At 47.4% G+C, this 15,786-nt stretch overlaps 1 protein-coding gene across 1 annotated transcript in view; it reads left to right on the plus strand.

The window, feature by feature from the left end:
- Hk (potassium voltage-gated channel subfamily A regulatory beta subunit hyperkinetic) overlaps window positions 1–15,786 on the plus strand; it is a 71,951-nt gene that overhangs the window by 42,648 nt on the left and 13,517 nt on the right. Inside the window, exons 6-14 of the mRNA XM_077677875.1 lie at window positions 126–205; window positions 1,242–1,286; window positions 4,308–4,352; window positions 5,086–5,129; window positions 8,706–8,792; window positions 9,240–9,325; window positions 10,148–10,268; window positions 11,439–11,533; window positions 12,191–12,344. Of these exons, the coding sequence (XP_077534001.1) occupies window positions 126–205; window positions 1,242–1,286; window positions 4,308–4,352; window positions 5,086–5,129; window positions 8,706–8,792; window positions 9,240–9,325; window positions 10,148–10,268; window positions 11,439–11,533; window positions 12,191–12,344 (757 nt within the window). The remainder of the gene's footprint in view (window positions 1–125; window positions 206–1,241; window positions 1,287–4,307; window positions 4,353–5,085; window positions 5,130–8,705; window positions 8,793–9,239; window positions 9,326–10,147; window positions 10,269–11,438; window positions 11,534–12,190; window positions 12,345–15,786) is intronic.

The following is a 15,786-nucleotide window of genomic DNA, read 5'->3' on the forward strand; positions in this document are numbered from 1 at the left end:
TGGGGGTGGTGGTGGGGGTGGTGCCGAAAGTAAGGATTGGGAATGGGCACACAAGCGCGCCAAAACCAATACACAGCTTCCTTTCTCACTTTGTGGCATGGGTCGTGCTACGGTCGTCTTCGCAGGCGGCTGACGAAATCATGACGGCTGCCTACGAGAATGGAATCAACGTCTTTGACACTGCTGACGTCTACGCCGGAGGGAAGTACGTGGTCTTTCTTGCTGTTGCTGTTATTATTATTATTATTATTATTATTATTGTTATTATTATTATCTTTATTATCAAGTCACCTTGAACCAAACAAAAAGAAATTGGTCCGGTTTGATCGAAAATATTCTCTCTCTTTTTATTTAACATGCTTGTAGCGTCTGATATATTCTTCTGGGGCAACTTTTCCCTCTAATAACACGGTACTAGCAAAACAACAAGCTCCAGCGCTACACGTTACCATATACACGCCATTTACTGGCTGAGCCGACACCCCCGCAACGAGAGCATGTCTACGGTCTTCGGTTTATGGAGGGAATAAATTAAATGGTATGTCAATAGATTTCTGGCAAAAATGCGCTTTTGTTTGTCACAACTAACCAGAAGCACAACACAAAAAGAAGAAAGATAACTTCATTTAGCTATACGTTGATTTTACCCAGCGAGTAGCAAACAGGGAAGCTAAAACGACTACAAGACTCTTGCAGCGGTTATTTCGGCACATTTTTTGCAGTAAGCGCAGTTGTCCGCGTGCGCGATTAAGACGTCATCTTTTTCCAACTCAGCTACGACGACGCGCGTTCGTCTGAACTATCCTTAAATAACAATTCCCGACTGCCCTTTCCCTACGCTGAAAAGTTGTTTTTGGTGGGTAGGTTATCCGAAACTCTTAACGAGTAGAACGGTAAGTTGAGCTAGTTAGATCTGATTCATATTTAAAGCGCAGACAGACAATACACAAGAAGAGGACAACATGAGCGCTTAACGAGGACTTTTAACCTCTTATCGAGGACTTTTTACTGCTTAGTTTCCGCGCCGGTCACTACAAGGTCAACACAGAAATGTCTCTGATGGTAACGTAATACAGGAACCTCTCGACTACGACGGTGTTGCTTCCGCTATGCCCTCCGACGTTGTTCTCAATGACCAGCGTTGTTTGCGTTGATTGAGATAGAAGGCAAGGGAGGGGCGTGACGCATGACTTGGCGGCGGCTGCAGCGCGATCAACGAGGCCTCCCGTTTGTGTTTACAGGGCGGAGATGCTCCTTGGCAAGGTGCTGAAGAAGAAGCGCTGGAGGTGGGTGCCCTGGACGGGATCCAAGAGGCTGCAGCGCGCACGCACGCGACCCTTCTCTCTGTCGGGACCATTGTATCGCGGCTGACACGGCGACCGCCTGCCCCCTCACGCGGCGTTTCTTTACAAGCCTGTTTTCTGCTCTCTCCGCGCTGCAAAAAGGGGCCCCTACGGTGGAGGTTCCGTACTCCCAAAAAACCGGTTTTGCTGAAGAGTGGTCGAATTTGGTAGAAGTGTTCCTCCGTGCAGCAAAAAAGGATCCCAACGGAAGGGGTTCCGTAATACCGAAAACCGGTTTTGCTGAAGAGTGGTCGAATTCGCTAGAAGGGTTCCTCCGTGCTGCCAAAAAGCATCCCAACGGAAGGGCTTCCGTAGTCCCAAAAACCGGTTTCGCTAAAGAGTGGTCGAATTCGGTAGAAGTGTTCCTCCGTGCTACAAAAAAGGATCCCAACGGAAGGGGTTCCGTACTCCCAAAAACCGGTTTTGCTAAAGAGTGGTCGAATTCGGTAGAAGTGTTCCTCCGTGCTACCAGAGTCCTTCAATGCTTTGAAGGACTCTGGTGCTACAAAAAAGGATCCCAACGGAAGGGGTTCCGTACTCCCAAAAACCCGTTTTGCTGAAGAGTGGTCGAATTCGGTAGAAGTGTTCTTCCATGCTGCAAAAAAGAATCCCAACATAAGGGGTCCCGTACTCCCAAAAACCGGTTTTGCTGAAGAGTGGTCGAATTCGGTAGAAGTGTTCGTCCGTGCTACAAAAAAGGATCCCAACGGAAGGGGTCCGTACTCCCAAAAACCGGTCTTGCTGAAGAGTGGTAGAATTCGCTAGAAGGGTTCCTCCGTGCTACAAAACGGGCCCCAAAGGAAGGGATTTCGTACTCCTAAAAGCCGGTTTTGGCGAAGAGGGGCGGCAAGGAAGGATTCAAATGGAGGGGATTTCGTAATAAAACCGGTTTGCGCAAAGGGGGCCTCCGTGGTGCAAAAAAAAAACGAACCCCAACAGAAGACGTTCCGTACTACCAGAAACCGGTTTTGCTTAATGGGACCGAATCGGGTCGAGGTGCGACTTTTTGCGGAACCCCTTTCGTTAGAGTTCGGTTTCTTTTTCTTTTGCAGCTCGGAGGAAGAAGAAAACGGCCTCGTTCAGTGTAAATTTCGTTCGTTTAGTGTTAAAAATAAAGTAACGCAGTAATAATGTATTGCAGAGCAGGGCTTCATAGTTACAAACTGCAGTGGGACCTTCGATGAATACTACTTTAAAAATTTGTACCATAAAACAAGCAACACGTAGTAACGCCCCCTTTGTTTTCGAGTTCCACCGCGGCAGCGGGCGATAGGGATTCTTCACACAAACAAATAAAAGAAACGTACACTTTGCCATGAAGACGTTGCGGTGTTCACGACAAAGTGTACATTTCTTTTTGTGTGCGTTTCTACAAAAAAGTCCCTAGCGCAACCATTTCACATGATGTTCCACCAACTAGGTAACGGACAGGTACAGACAGGCGGTGGGGCTGAATTATGTAAACGCGGTAAAAAGAACATGTCGAGCGCGAGTCCTGAGGTCCTTGCCGCAAGTGTAGCTGGAACGTCAAGAATGGCATCAGAGTTGAACGCTCGAGCTCACCAGTGATCGGACCCACCTGTAAAGCTTTGGTCGCAAGGGACACGCTGTGATGGCGTGCAAACTGCTGTCGCGACCCCTTAACTGTAAGCACAAGGTGGACAGTTGTCTTGGTGAGCGACAAATACAACCTCTCAGATAAGTGGCCGCAGACTGCATGCGTACAGGTTACGTTCTGGGTGCGGCGTAATTGTGACATGTCGGGATCCCAATCGTGTTCACGGATTAGGGTGGCTAGAACGTGCAGAAACACCGCTATTCAGGCTATTTGGTTCTTCTTGAAGGGAAAAGAAAGCAGTTAATAACCGAGTGCAAGAAGGCGACGACCTGCCCAATTTCATCCTGTCGTCACCTTCTTCTTGTCGTCGTTGGTTGGCCTTCAAGAAGACGAAACTCTTGCTATCAGGAGATGACGGCAACGAGCCTATCAATTTTTTTCCATGGAATAAGAGAGAACAACAAAAGACAATACAAAGTGAGAGTTTCCGCCCAGACAGGAGCCCATGAATTCGGGACGCGTGGCGTAAGAAGATCCAGCAGCTCTGTTCGCGTCCCGCTCCTCACTTCCAGGCAGGCCTGGGCTTTGTCTCCGCCAATTCCGGACTGTCCTTGGGTCTTAGCCGATTATCTTCGACTTGCCCTTCACTTCACAGAGACAGAGATGGAGAGAGAGAAACGGGAGGTCTGGAAATCAGCGGTGTTGCTATTTGAAACAGCCGCCTCTGTGGCATTGCTCCGCGCCCGTGTATTTAATGAGTGCGGCGTCGACGGCGTGACAGGCGTTCCTGCCTGAGGGCGAGGGGTGACCAAGTAAGACGGATAGGGGCCGCAGTTGTCGGGACCGTAAGAATAGTGCGCGTAAGAATAGCGTCACGCGATAGGCTGAGCCGTAATAGCGGTGCAGGAATAAGGTATACGCAGCGCTCACACAAGACTGGAGTGGGGCGGGGTGGGCTGCATACCTGGCGGGGAATTCTGTAGCCGAAAACAAACTCGCGGAGCGTAGTGTCAAGACAGTCAAGCGGCTTGTGTACGTGCGGGGTCAACGGCCGCCTGGAATGAGGTTATTGGGAACGCTTAGAAAGCCTTATGAGCCGTGGACCTTGTGTACAAGTTTTTTTGGGCCCTGCTCGACTAAGAGTGAGAGCCACTCGGGTCAGAAGATACGGGCTTGTGCGTACGAGTGAAGGTGTCGACCAGACTAAAAGTCGTTTATGCCAGGGAATAGGAGTTCGTTAATGGGCCCCATGTTTCGCAGTTGCCTCCACCCTCGTGCGGGTAGGAGGAATTCGCACGCGCTTTATTCTTTGCTACGTATTCGAGACCACTTTCTGCTTAATAAGTTTGATTCTATTTCCCTCACCGTTCGTCACTAAGCCTTTCTTGCTGTTCTTTATCCTTCAGGCGAACTTCGTATGTGGTTACAACCAAGCTTTTCTGGGCCACAAAGTAAGTGTTGGCGAACCATTCATATACACTCCTTAAAGATCTCGGTGTGGTGCGGCACACTGTGTTTTCTGCACCCGTATACGCTTAGCAAAAATGTAGTTACACCTCTTTTTCTAACACTAAAATAATCACATGGTTCAGCTTCAACACGATGCACTGAATCGACCAATGTATGCAGCCAACGATGAAATTTCAGCGAATGGCGATGTCGAGAATACTCCAGGGCTCAAATGTTAGGATTGCGCTGCATGGAAATCACACATTGCAAGCTTATCATTCTTGCGCAAAGTTTCCCGGTAGCGAAAGTGCCAAGGCTAAAGTATTAATGGCGAAAGTTCCAATTGCACTCAGATCCACGGTGGTGAAAGTGCCAGTGTCCAACGACAGCAGAAACTTTGGAACAGCGAAGTGCCAAGGCCAAGTGCCAATTGCATAGCTGACAGCGAAAATACGTGCCGCAGCGCAAATCGCATTTTACAATCAAATGATACGCATGTTGCTGTCATTCGTCTAATTCGCTTATTTAGCTATTTGGATTGTTAACTCGAGTGCATTGGAGGGAAGCTGAACCATGGAACTGCCTTAGAGTGTTGCATGCCGCGTAAAGTTACTGCTATTCAGTGAATTTATAGTTTTTTATGCCCGGTGCTAGACAAAAATAGCCATTCTTATTTTTTACAATGTTTTTGTGGGTGACAATATTTTTTTTTGTTTCCTCCCTCTCCTTCCTAAGGGGTGACTCCGAACGAGGGCTTTCTAGGAAATCAATTATTGAAGGTGAGACCCCATCCATTAACACTTCGAAGTTCGAAGTTAGCACGCAAAAATAACACTGTGTGATAAGCCTGGGCCGAATTCACAGAGCACTTTTGTGGGCCACATTAAAGATTTTTCATCATTTAACCGCCGAAATTAAACGAATCCCACCTTTACTTTTCCCGTTGACAAATTTTGGACACGTCACCACTCCTTGAAGCCAAGTTGTGTAAATGCGTGTCTATTTCCTTCTGTGCACAGTGTTTCGACGCTTACCGCTTCGATAAGCAATGCTCAAGTTCGCAATGCGCAACACCATAAAAAGGAGCCGGAGCCAGGTGCCAGAACAAGTCGCGAAGTGGTTTGTCGCTCAAAAGAGTTTGGATCCAGCTACAGTACAAAATTTTGACTGTACATTTAGACGCGTTTGTGCGTGTAAGGAGTACAAATCATTCACCAATTAAAGCATGTAGCTTGCCTTAGATTGCCGTCGCTGCTCTGACACTGTCCCGGATGCGTCCGCGGCGTTGAACAAGACACTAATGCCCTCGACGATCTCTAGCAGGCGTTCTTACAGGCATCAAACAGCCCCAAACCTGGGGCGCATTATTGTTGTTGTTGTAGTCCTTTATCAAGCGAAGGAAGGCCATGCGACCAAAATAGGGGTAGAGGAAGGAGGGGAAGGGAGGAGTAGCCCAGATAAAAAGATGATGCGTCCATGAAGACAGCACAGGGGTTCCCTTCAGACCGCGGAGGTCAGGGGGCGCATTAAAAGGTAACTTTCGTCTTCGGGGCCTCGCGACAATTGAAGACGAGGCCACAGGTGTGATTTCTTCCACCTTAGATTGTTTTAAAGCGGAAGCTTTCTTAGTGGGACCAATGGCGTCCTGCCAGAACAGTAATGCATTTCTTCATAGACCGACGGGTCGACCGAAAACATCTGATGTGATGTCTGGACACACGGTGCATGCGCGAGACTGGGCTTCCATTGTGTCAAAACGCTGACTTGAAAAGCAATCGCGATAAGGAACGGTTCTAGATAAGACAATACACGCATCGATCGAGAAGAAAGAGTACAATACCTTTATCTCATAAAACACGCATCGCTATACATTTGTATCGCTCGTAGACGCGTATACTTAGTGAGCAAGAATTCGTCGCACGAGTTCGTTCTTGTTTTTGGATTCGGGTCTTTGAATGTTTGACGATCTATTGGAATCACTTTGAGCGAAGGTTGGACGCTCTTTTAGTGGAAGTTTTGACACAGTTTTGATGTGAGAAAGCTTTTGTGCTTCTCTCAACTCTTTTTAGGAAGGGACGGTAAAGTTTATATATATATATATATATATATATATATATATATATATATATAGCAGAACAGAAAGATACGGGACGGACTCGGTAAGGATACATATCAAGGTTGCAGTCGTCATTGCCAGTGCTATTCGGCTTTTTTCCGAAATATTTAATAGCGCCGAATGACGTGTGTTTGTCACGTTTCTTTGATACATTGATAAAGAGGCGAAATTATAAGTCGAGAAAAAATCCGCCGTTTTTTCCGAGAGCGGGACTCGAACCCACATCTCCGCATAACCGGTGCAGTGCGTTCAACATTACGCTATCCCGTAGCGGCTTCTCTCTCGACTTTACCGCGGGGGTTTGTATTTTACAAGTGCTCTGAGGCCGGTGAACTAGCGCCGCCCCTCGACTACCGCGGGAGACGTAGAACGTCTTCTTTCCCAGCGGCCGCCACGTAGAACGTGGTCGGAGGTCGGGGTTAGCAATTGGCATATCCGAACTGCTGGAGCCAGTGCCTCGTAATGCGTGTAGCAGAACAGAAAGATACGGGACGAGGGACTCGGTAAGTATACATATCAAGGTTGCAGTCGTCATTGCCAGTGCTATTCGGCTTTTTTCCGAAATATTTAATAGGGCCGAATGACGTGTGTTTGTCACGTTTCTTTGATACATTGATAAATAAGCGTAAATATAAGTAAAATATATATATATATATATATATATATATATATATATATATATATATATATATATATATATATATATATATATATATTGCTACGTGGCGGCAGAAGGAATGAGGCGAACCATGGGGGATGACGACGTGATCTATTTACAGTACGAGGTGACCTATGTACATTATTTACAAGGAAGCTGCTGCAGAGCGTTCGCCCAGGCTGCACGCCCCACACACAGCTCTTCTTCGTCGTTCTTCATCGGGCCCACAGCGGCGCATACCCTACTGCGCCATTCTTCGTCTCCTCGTGACATAGCCCCCGCGTCGAAGGCGACCGTCCCGGTCGAGATCACAAGAAATGTTCTGATGCGATGAGGTTGCGAATGAGAGAAGAGAGGGGAAATGATCTGACCGCCACGGATTACGATGGTTCGATGAGCTGCGGCCCCTGAACAGCGTTTCCCGCCGATGGAGCGAAGCAGCGGCCAAAGCCCTTGGAGCTCCGCCGGAGAACTGGGCAGGGGATCGGCGTCGTCATATCGTAGGGCCGCGGCTGGTCACGTCGGAAGGTAACGGCGGGTCATTGGCTGGGGAAACGGGGCTGGGGATGGTCATGTTCATGTCTCACCGGGGCTGGGGCGGGCCGACGGTATCCAAGAGGTTTGTAGCAATACCTTCGGGAGACGAGACCGGGCGAGACTGAGACCGCGATGGGGATCGAGACCCAGCCGCTCCACCAAATGCTGGATATTCTCCCTTTTACCTGCTCTACGGTCGCGAGCCTGTTTTGCCACTGGACACTCTCTTGCCGCCTTCAGTTCCAACTTCGGAATATGCTCGAGCCGCAGTTGACCGTGCCGACCATGCCCGACAAGTTGCCCGCTCTCACCTCTGCTCATCGCAGTTTTCCCAAAAGGCGCTTTACGATTCCCGCCACCGAGACCTGCAGTTCTCACCTGGGTCTCTTGTTCTTCTGTGGTCGCCGTCCCGCCGCGTGGGGCTCTCTGAAAAACTGCTGTTCCCTTACACGGGACCCTACCATGTGGTCCGTCAAGTGACCCCAGTCACCTATGAAATCTCCCAAGCCGCCTCTTCGCCAACTTACCACCTTGGAAGCGGCAAAATAGACATTGTCCACGTTTCCCGCCTCAAGCCGTACCATCGCCCTCCCACAACATCGCCCTAGGAAGCACCGAGACGGCGCTTTTTGCCGCGGGGGTTATGTTACAGTGTGTCAGTAGTTAAAGAAGGAAATGTTAGTACATAGCCCCAAGCATTGCGGACATGTGCTAGGGCTCAGCTGTGAGGAAGAAGAGGTTCGGGCTAGGTCCAACGCGGTGCTCGCTTCTTTGTGTGTGTGGAATACACCTTCATTTTTACGTATTCCTCTACGTAACAATATATATATATATATATATATATATATATATATATATATTATGGAAAAGGCAAAAATGCATCAGTCTGCGGAATTCCGGCGTACGTTCGAGGAGGAACTCACGCGGTCACAATTGGTCCCCAACCCTTCCCTACACCGTGCTTTGTGTCCCAGGTGCTGTTTTGGCACGTAATCCCACAAATTGAATTTGACTTTTCGTTTTTTGGGTTTTCAACGCACGCAGGCCTCCAGGCGTCACTAGAGCGTCTACAGCTCAGCTACGTGGACATAGTGTTCATCAACAAATCTGATTCCATGTGTCCTATGGAAGGCAAGTGCGTCGGACCGGTCCCTTACCTTTCAAAACATGCAAATAGCTGAATAAAACAATAACAGAAAAGTGTATAGTAGTGCGAAACAGCGATCAAACCCCACGTACAGGAAGGCTAAGACGTTGTGTTAACGTGGAAGACCTAAAGGCTATGATATTGTCGTTCCTTCGCGTAGGCGAGTCTTCATTCTGCCATAAAGGCTAGCATTGGTTTTACTTGGTAGAAATCCAAAAAAGCTAGTGCTGCTGCCGAAAATTAATTTTTATGCTGCCAGTAACTGCTTTCGTAAATGTGGCTTAGTAGGACTTCGATTTCTTAAAAATCAAACGTTCAGAAGTCGAGGTTCTAAATTTCATGGCTCAGCTGAGCTACGGTTAAATTTTAGAAGAAAAAAATCCCGCTCAATGTCGTTTTATTGCTCGTACCGAGGTTCGTTGTCTACGCAGAGGTCGTCCGGGCGTGTACTTATTGCATCAACCAAGGGATGGCCATGTACTGGGGAACGTCGCGTTGGAGCGCCATAGAGATCATGGTAAGCATCCCTGCTTCTTGTCGCGCTATTTGACATGAACAAAAAGCACGTTAGGCCTAATTTCCTGCTATGTACATATCATACGCTACACGCAGCGCGATGTACATTGCTTGGCGTGTGGAAGGCCGAACTCGAAGGTTACCTAACGTTAAGGCGGTAGGCTTATACGCGCATCAATAAATAGAAGATAGCTAGCCTGTCACAGGGATTCACGGAGACTCGGAGAGCAGGGTTTTCACGCAGAAATCCAACGCCGAATTTCACCACTGTAGAGCAAACACAGCGTCGCTTATTTAAAAATGCACGCTACAGAACGCGTTTCATATCCTCTCTCGTTTCACCGAAGCAGCCGCCATTTTAGAAACTGCCATCTCGCTACGACGAGATCTCGCAAGAGAGCGGGTTGCATACACACGCATTTCTCAACGTCTCCAAATGGGGCGGCTTGTACAGTGCGTACACGCGTATCACCGGGCATGACGCGCACAGTTCTGCGCATGCGCAGTCGATACCAGGATCTGACGCTCGTCTGTCGCATACGCCAACAGCGCACTACCACGGGATAACAGAAGCATTAGAGAGCGAAGGTACGGTGTACTTGATAACATTCCAGTACGCTATAGCAATGGTCTTCGTGACGTAATGCCATTTTCGCTGTCACATTGCTGAACTGGCGATAACGCGCCTTATCATAACGTCTTTAAGTGAGTCTGCTTGAAACGTTCAGCCTTACCCTGATGCCTAGAACAGCTTAATAGTTCTACAACATTTTAATCGAACCCAATTCCTGCCTGCTTTTTTCCCTTGCCCTGTTTCTGCCAGGAAGCGTACACGGTGGCCAGGCAATGCCAGCTGGTGCCCCCCGTTGCGGAACAGACCGAGTACCACATGTTTCACAGAGACAAGGTGGAACTGCAGCTACCAGAGCTGTGCCAGAAGATTGGTCAGTATGACATCACCCCCGCACCTCTCTTTCGCGAGTCTTGCAGACTGTTGTACGGCGACTCCAAATCAGCGTTCGTTTGCTGCCGCTTTGGTTGCACGGGTTTGGCGCCTCCCGAAGGAGCAACCCTATTGAAAAACTTTGGTTAATGGGTCCTATTATATAGGATTACGGAACAGGATCCCGTTCAGACGCGGGCCCATTCGGACGGATACCTGTACAGACAAGACCCAGTTTCAGCCAGACCCATTTGAGCTGAACCTGTATGACTGGCCCGTTAAAGACCCGTTAATGAGCAGTCTCATCAACAGGTGGACAGTTTTTGCTCGGCTTCCATTAGTCACTTAGCTGACAGCAATCTGATTAATGTGCTCATGTTTAGAGGCAGAACACTAGCAGGAGAGCGCTTTTATGCCATCGAGAAAAGCAACATGCTTGCCCCTTTATTTTCTTCTCAAGTGTACAAGCATGCCAGGTAGAGTTAAGCTTTTTTATAGTCTGTTGGTGCCATCTTGTCCATTGAATCCATCATGACGAAGAGGTCAAACATCCCTGCAGAACAACATAAGGTATACTTAGTGTCGTCTTTAAGTTGCTCATTACATACTACAATTGAATATGATTAATTCGAAATTGCTTAGTTCAAACTTCCGGTTTATTCGAACTGAGGCGAAAGATGAGATGCTCAGCTGTGACGACTTCGACTTAATCTCGCAAAAAAACACGACCGAAGCCGATCCTGCGTTAGGCAAAAGCTAGCTCTTGGTGCTCAAATTTTTTTCCGCCTGTTGTCCGCTGTGGGCTTGACAGCTAGATCGTAGCTGAGGCACCATCAAGGTAAACAGTGCATACGGAGCGTGAACTGGCTTGTATGTAGTCGTACCCACATCTCTTTCTCACCATCACAGCTGTCACCCTCTCCCTCCCCCCGCTCCTTTCCCCTTTTCCTTCTCCCTCGAGGAGTGAAGTTGGTCAGAGCTTTTATCACCAGACCAACGTCTCTGTGTTTTCTTTCCTGTCATTAAAATTTCTCTCTCACAGGGGCCTGAAGAAAGAGCTAGTGCGGCGAGTATATTCAGTTAGGCGTTCATACTTCAATATGCTTTGGTACGCGACCTCCAAACCTAGAGGTCCAAGCAGCAGTTCTGAGCGCACGCACGGTACGCGCAGGGATCGGCACAATGTCGTGGTCGCCGCAGGCCTTTGGCGTTCTGACGGGAAAGTTTGACGAGGGTGTTAACCTGCTGTCAAGGGGCTCCTTCAGGGTAAGTCGACCTTCCTTGCCCCTCACACTGCCCTTACTTCGGGACACTAGAGCACCGGTGCGGGCCTAGCGCCCATGTACGGTCGAGTTAACGACCATTTGCGTGCGGGTTAGTGCACTGAAACCACATTTTAACATACCGTGCGCACGTGCGCCTACCATGTCCGTGATAGGCTTTAGGTATGCTATAACATTCTTTTTGTCATCTTGGTATGGCTAGTAATTCCATTTACATTCCGTAGTTTACACGCGGAACCTCCTTTTTGTCAACGCTATATTTCTGTTCATCTACGCACGCTTAAAATTCGGACGTTGGTCGTCTCAGCAAACTCGCATCTGACAGCCGCGTTTGTTGAGTTCCTGACGTTTGCTGTGCAACTGTTACGATGAAAACAAATCGTTCTCGAGCAGCCACGTGTGTCGTCCGCAACATAATGGTGCAGACAGAGGGCTTTTGAATGTACGTTATCAACACAGCATTGGGCTCTGTATTAACCTAGTAGGCCTTACCTAAGGCTCCTTGCGAAATTCCTCGCGTATTAAAACGTCCGCAGTGCTGCCGAAACAGGCACGACCGCTCCATCTGCTATAGCGGGAACCAAGCTTGAAGTGGTAGCAAGTGACCCGGTATATCTGTTTTCGTGTTTGCGTGGCGCAGCAATACATCTCTGCCGTGACGGATAAGGTGGACCGTCCCGAGAAGGCCATGTGCGAGGAGTACGGTGGCCGCATCCCCCGGCACCAGTCCAAGCTTCAGGAGCTCTCCTACATCGCCGACAGGCTCGGCTGTACTTGCAACCAGCTCACCACCGGTACGTGCATGGCAGCAGCACTGCATGGACATCAAGCGTATACCAGCCCTGGTAGCTTAAGGGGCCTAGCTGACGTTTTCCGGAGTACACGTTTCATGCAGGCTAAATACAGAAATAAATAATAATAATACTTTATTGATGGCATGAGTGCAATACAATACAAGAGATGGGCCTGCCAAAGTCGCACTGGGCTTGAATGGCAGTGCCTAGCAGGCAGCGACAGAACCATCAGTAGCAAGTAATTAGCTTGAAAACAACAGTGAAATAAAAGTTCCGAAATATTACAGGATTCCGATCACGCATTAATGTGTCTAAGAGCCTTTCTGAGACTACGTTTCGTTTTAACTTCTTGCATGTAGGACGGGAGTGAATTAAACATTGCAGGGACATAGTAGTTACGTATTCTTCTGCCATATCTTGTATTACAGCGGGGTGTAACGTAAGTGTTCTTCGGTCTCACGCAGCGAGCAGGCACATAGGAAATTTTGTGGTGGCTTAACCAAAACATTGTTTCGAACAGCAGAGAATCGAAATCTGGTAATGACAAGATTTTCAACACATTGGATTTTGGGGAGATATCATAAGTAACACTCTTCGGAATACCACGAAGGATGGAATTGACCCGGTTTACCTAATATTGAGCGTCATGACCATATCCAATACCGGACTACACTGTAGCGTAGGGCATGAACTGTGAGCTTTCGGACAGGCAATGGCATGTAGAATTTATTATTGTACAAAACACAAGGCACGGTGTGAAGTTTTTGACAAACTTGCGCGAAATGAGAATTCCAGGATAAATCACTGTCGAAGAAAACACTAAGTTATTTAACTGAATTGCACATGGCTACACGAACAGGGATTGCAACATGATGTGCGCAAATATAATGGGGATGATAGGGTAATTTGCTTCACAGGGTTGTGGAAACCGATTAGTTGAGTTTTGGGCACATTGATACCGACCGCATTATTCTGAAACCAGTCCATCACTTTTTTTTTGTTGCCCTTTGTAAAGAAGAGATGATGGCGTCAGTATAATTTCGAGCGTAGGAAACAAGGACAGTGTCATCAGCATACTGATATAATTTGACGTTCACAACATCAGATAAATCGCTTAAATATAAGTTAAATAGTAGCGGACTTAAAATTGAACCTTGAGGGACGCCAGCATTATTTTCCGTCAAGTTACTACGAAATTTCCCAATAGACACAAGTTGGTGCTGCGTGATAAGAAATTTTTCAGCAGCCGCAAAAAACGCACCCCGAAAGCTTAGCAGAGAAAGTTTAGTGAGTAATATATAATGACAGACGCTGTCAAATGGGTTGCGAACGTCGAGGAACACTGCACAAGCAATCTGATTGTACTCAAACGCAAAGTTCAGTGTGTCTGAAAAATTTTCAAGCAGCAGCTGCGTGCCCCGATTCGGCACAAAGCCATACTGGCTAGGAGATGAAACGCTATGCTTGTTGAAAAAGCTGCTGATTGTTTGGTGCATATTTTTTTTTCCAGTATCTTCCCAATACATGAGAGGATTGAAATAGGCCGATAGTTTTCTATTTTGTTGCGTGCGCCACTTTTAAAAAGAGGTATGACCAGCGCATTTTTCAGATCATCCGGTATGATACCAGTGATAATAATATTGTCTAAAATGAAAAGCAGCACATCCTTTACCGCTTCGAAAGTTCCGCGCAACTCTGATATTAAAATACCGTCAATTTCTGGAGACTTATTTGGTTTCAGACTGAAAAGGAGCGATTTTAAGTCACGTTCCGAAAGCATGGGAAGAAAGGCGTATTCTGAAATACTTCTTTGCAAGGTGCAAATATCTGGATGAGGTCTCCCTACACCAGATACTTTCGAAAAAAAATGAGTTAAAATCCGTTTGAAGAAAAACGAGACATCAGTTCGACATGGCGATTAGCGTTTACCTCCGCGCCTCTAAGAATGTTAATTAAAAACCACGTTTTCCTGATGTCGAAACGAGCGTCCGTAAATTTTGCACGTATGTTATCAGGATTTGCTAAAAGTAATAATAAAAATATCCGCATAATTAGTGCAAGGAGCGTAGTTGGTCAAACTAGACCAGTCGGGCATACGGTCGAGCCTTCAAGAGTCCCTGCAACACATTTTTAAACTTTTTTCGAAATCTTAAATGCTTGCAGAACGTAGTCAACCAACACATCCACTACTTAGAGTAGGGGATCTGCTTGAAAGATTTTAACACGAAAATGTTTTATTCCGGTGTACACAAACATTCGTGTGACGTCATATCCGTCACGGAAGTGACGTCAGTACAACGAAGCAAGCGGCCTGTAAAGGGTGCACCCCTGCACATAGGGTCTTCTTGCGGGGAAGCAACCTTTAGAACAAAAGAGTACGTTATAATTAGGGTTGTTCGTTTTCGGGTTTTATATTTTAACACGAAAGTGTTTTCTGGCGGGGTACATCAACATTTCACTGAAGTCATATCCGTCACGGAAATGACGCCAGTACAGCTTTGCCGAAGCGACCCCCCAGCAGGACGTCGCTCGCCAAGCACACCCACAAGACAGCCGCCGGCCCGCCCGCAAATGACGCTCACCTGCAGATTTCGCTGCACATTTCACTTTCGTGTTTTACCGATTCATATGACAGAGGAATCAACCGGAATGTTTTCTCTCTTTCCCGGTCTTGGCAGCGTTCTTCGAGCGCTCGAATGACGTCATTAGAGCGTTGCAGCAATTAAGTTGCAGCAATAAGCGCATTCGGTAGCCACATGAACAAAATCGCTTCAAAAGCAAAACAGAAACGGAAGGCGTATCAGCTGCGACGAGCAAATCACCCTGTGTCGCTCCGCGCTGGCGATAACTGTAGCTTTCGCAGTGCTTCCAGACACGAAGGAAAGAGTGAAAGCGTTAACCGTAAGCGTCGCAGAGCTCTTTTCGAAATTGCCGAATCGACAGAAAATTCGGTTCTCAACGTGAGAAACTAGAACGCCACAACGGTAAAGTCACGGACACTTGCCGTGATTAGAACTGGCAGGGTTCGTCCTTACTGGTTTTTAAGTGAATCTTCGAGTCACGTACGTGACCTGGGTTAGGCTTTCTGTCTGTTCGTGTAACTTGTCGAGCTGCATTATTGCCCTAGATCGTCGCGTCGAAGAACGCGCCCTAAACTCAAGAAGACCGCAGAGGCCATTTCTGAGGGCGTTTCAGAAAGTATGGTTTCTCAGTTTTGTTCTGAGTGCATTCCCAGCAGCTCCTTTGCTCCTTTTCTCTGAGCTTGTAAACAGGTATGCGCAGGATCTACGCAACGACAACCTATTCATGTTGCAGCTTAGCGCATGGTGGATGAGTATTGTTTCCAGACGATTGAACGTTTAATTAATTATCTCAATGTAAGAGCAGTAAAAATGCACGTTTATCAATACGTTTATGTTGAATTCTCATTGATTTCACTGGC

Source organism: Haemaphysalis longicornis, unplaced genomic scaffold, assembly GCF_048455015.1.
Source record: "Haemaphysalis longicornis isolate Haplotype H1 unplaced genomic scaffold, Haemaphysalis longicornis Haplotype H1 scaffold_7, whole genome shotgun sequence".
In the NCBI taxonomy this organism is placed as follows: domain Eukaryota; kingdom Metazoa; phylum Arthropoda; class Arachnida; order Ixodida; family Ixodidae; genus Haemaphysalis; species Haemaphysalis longicornis.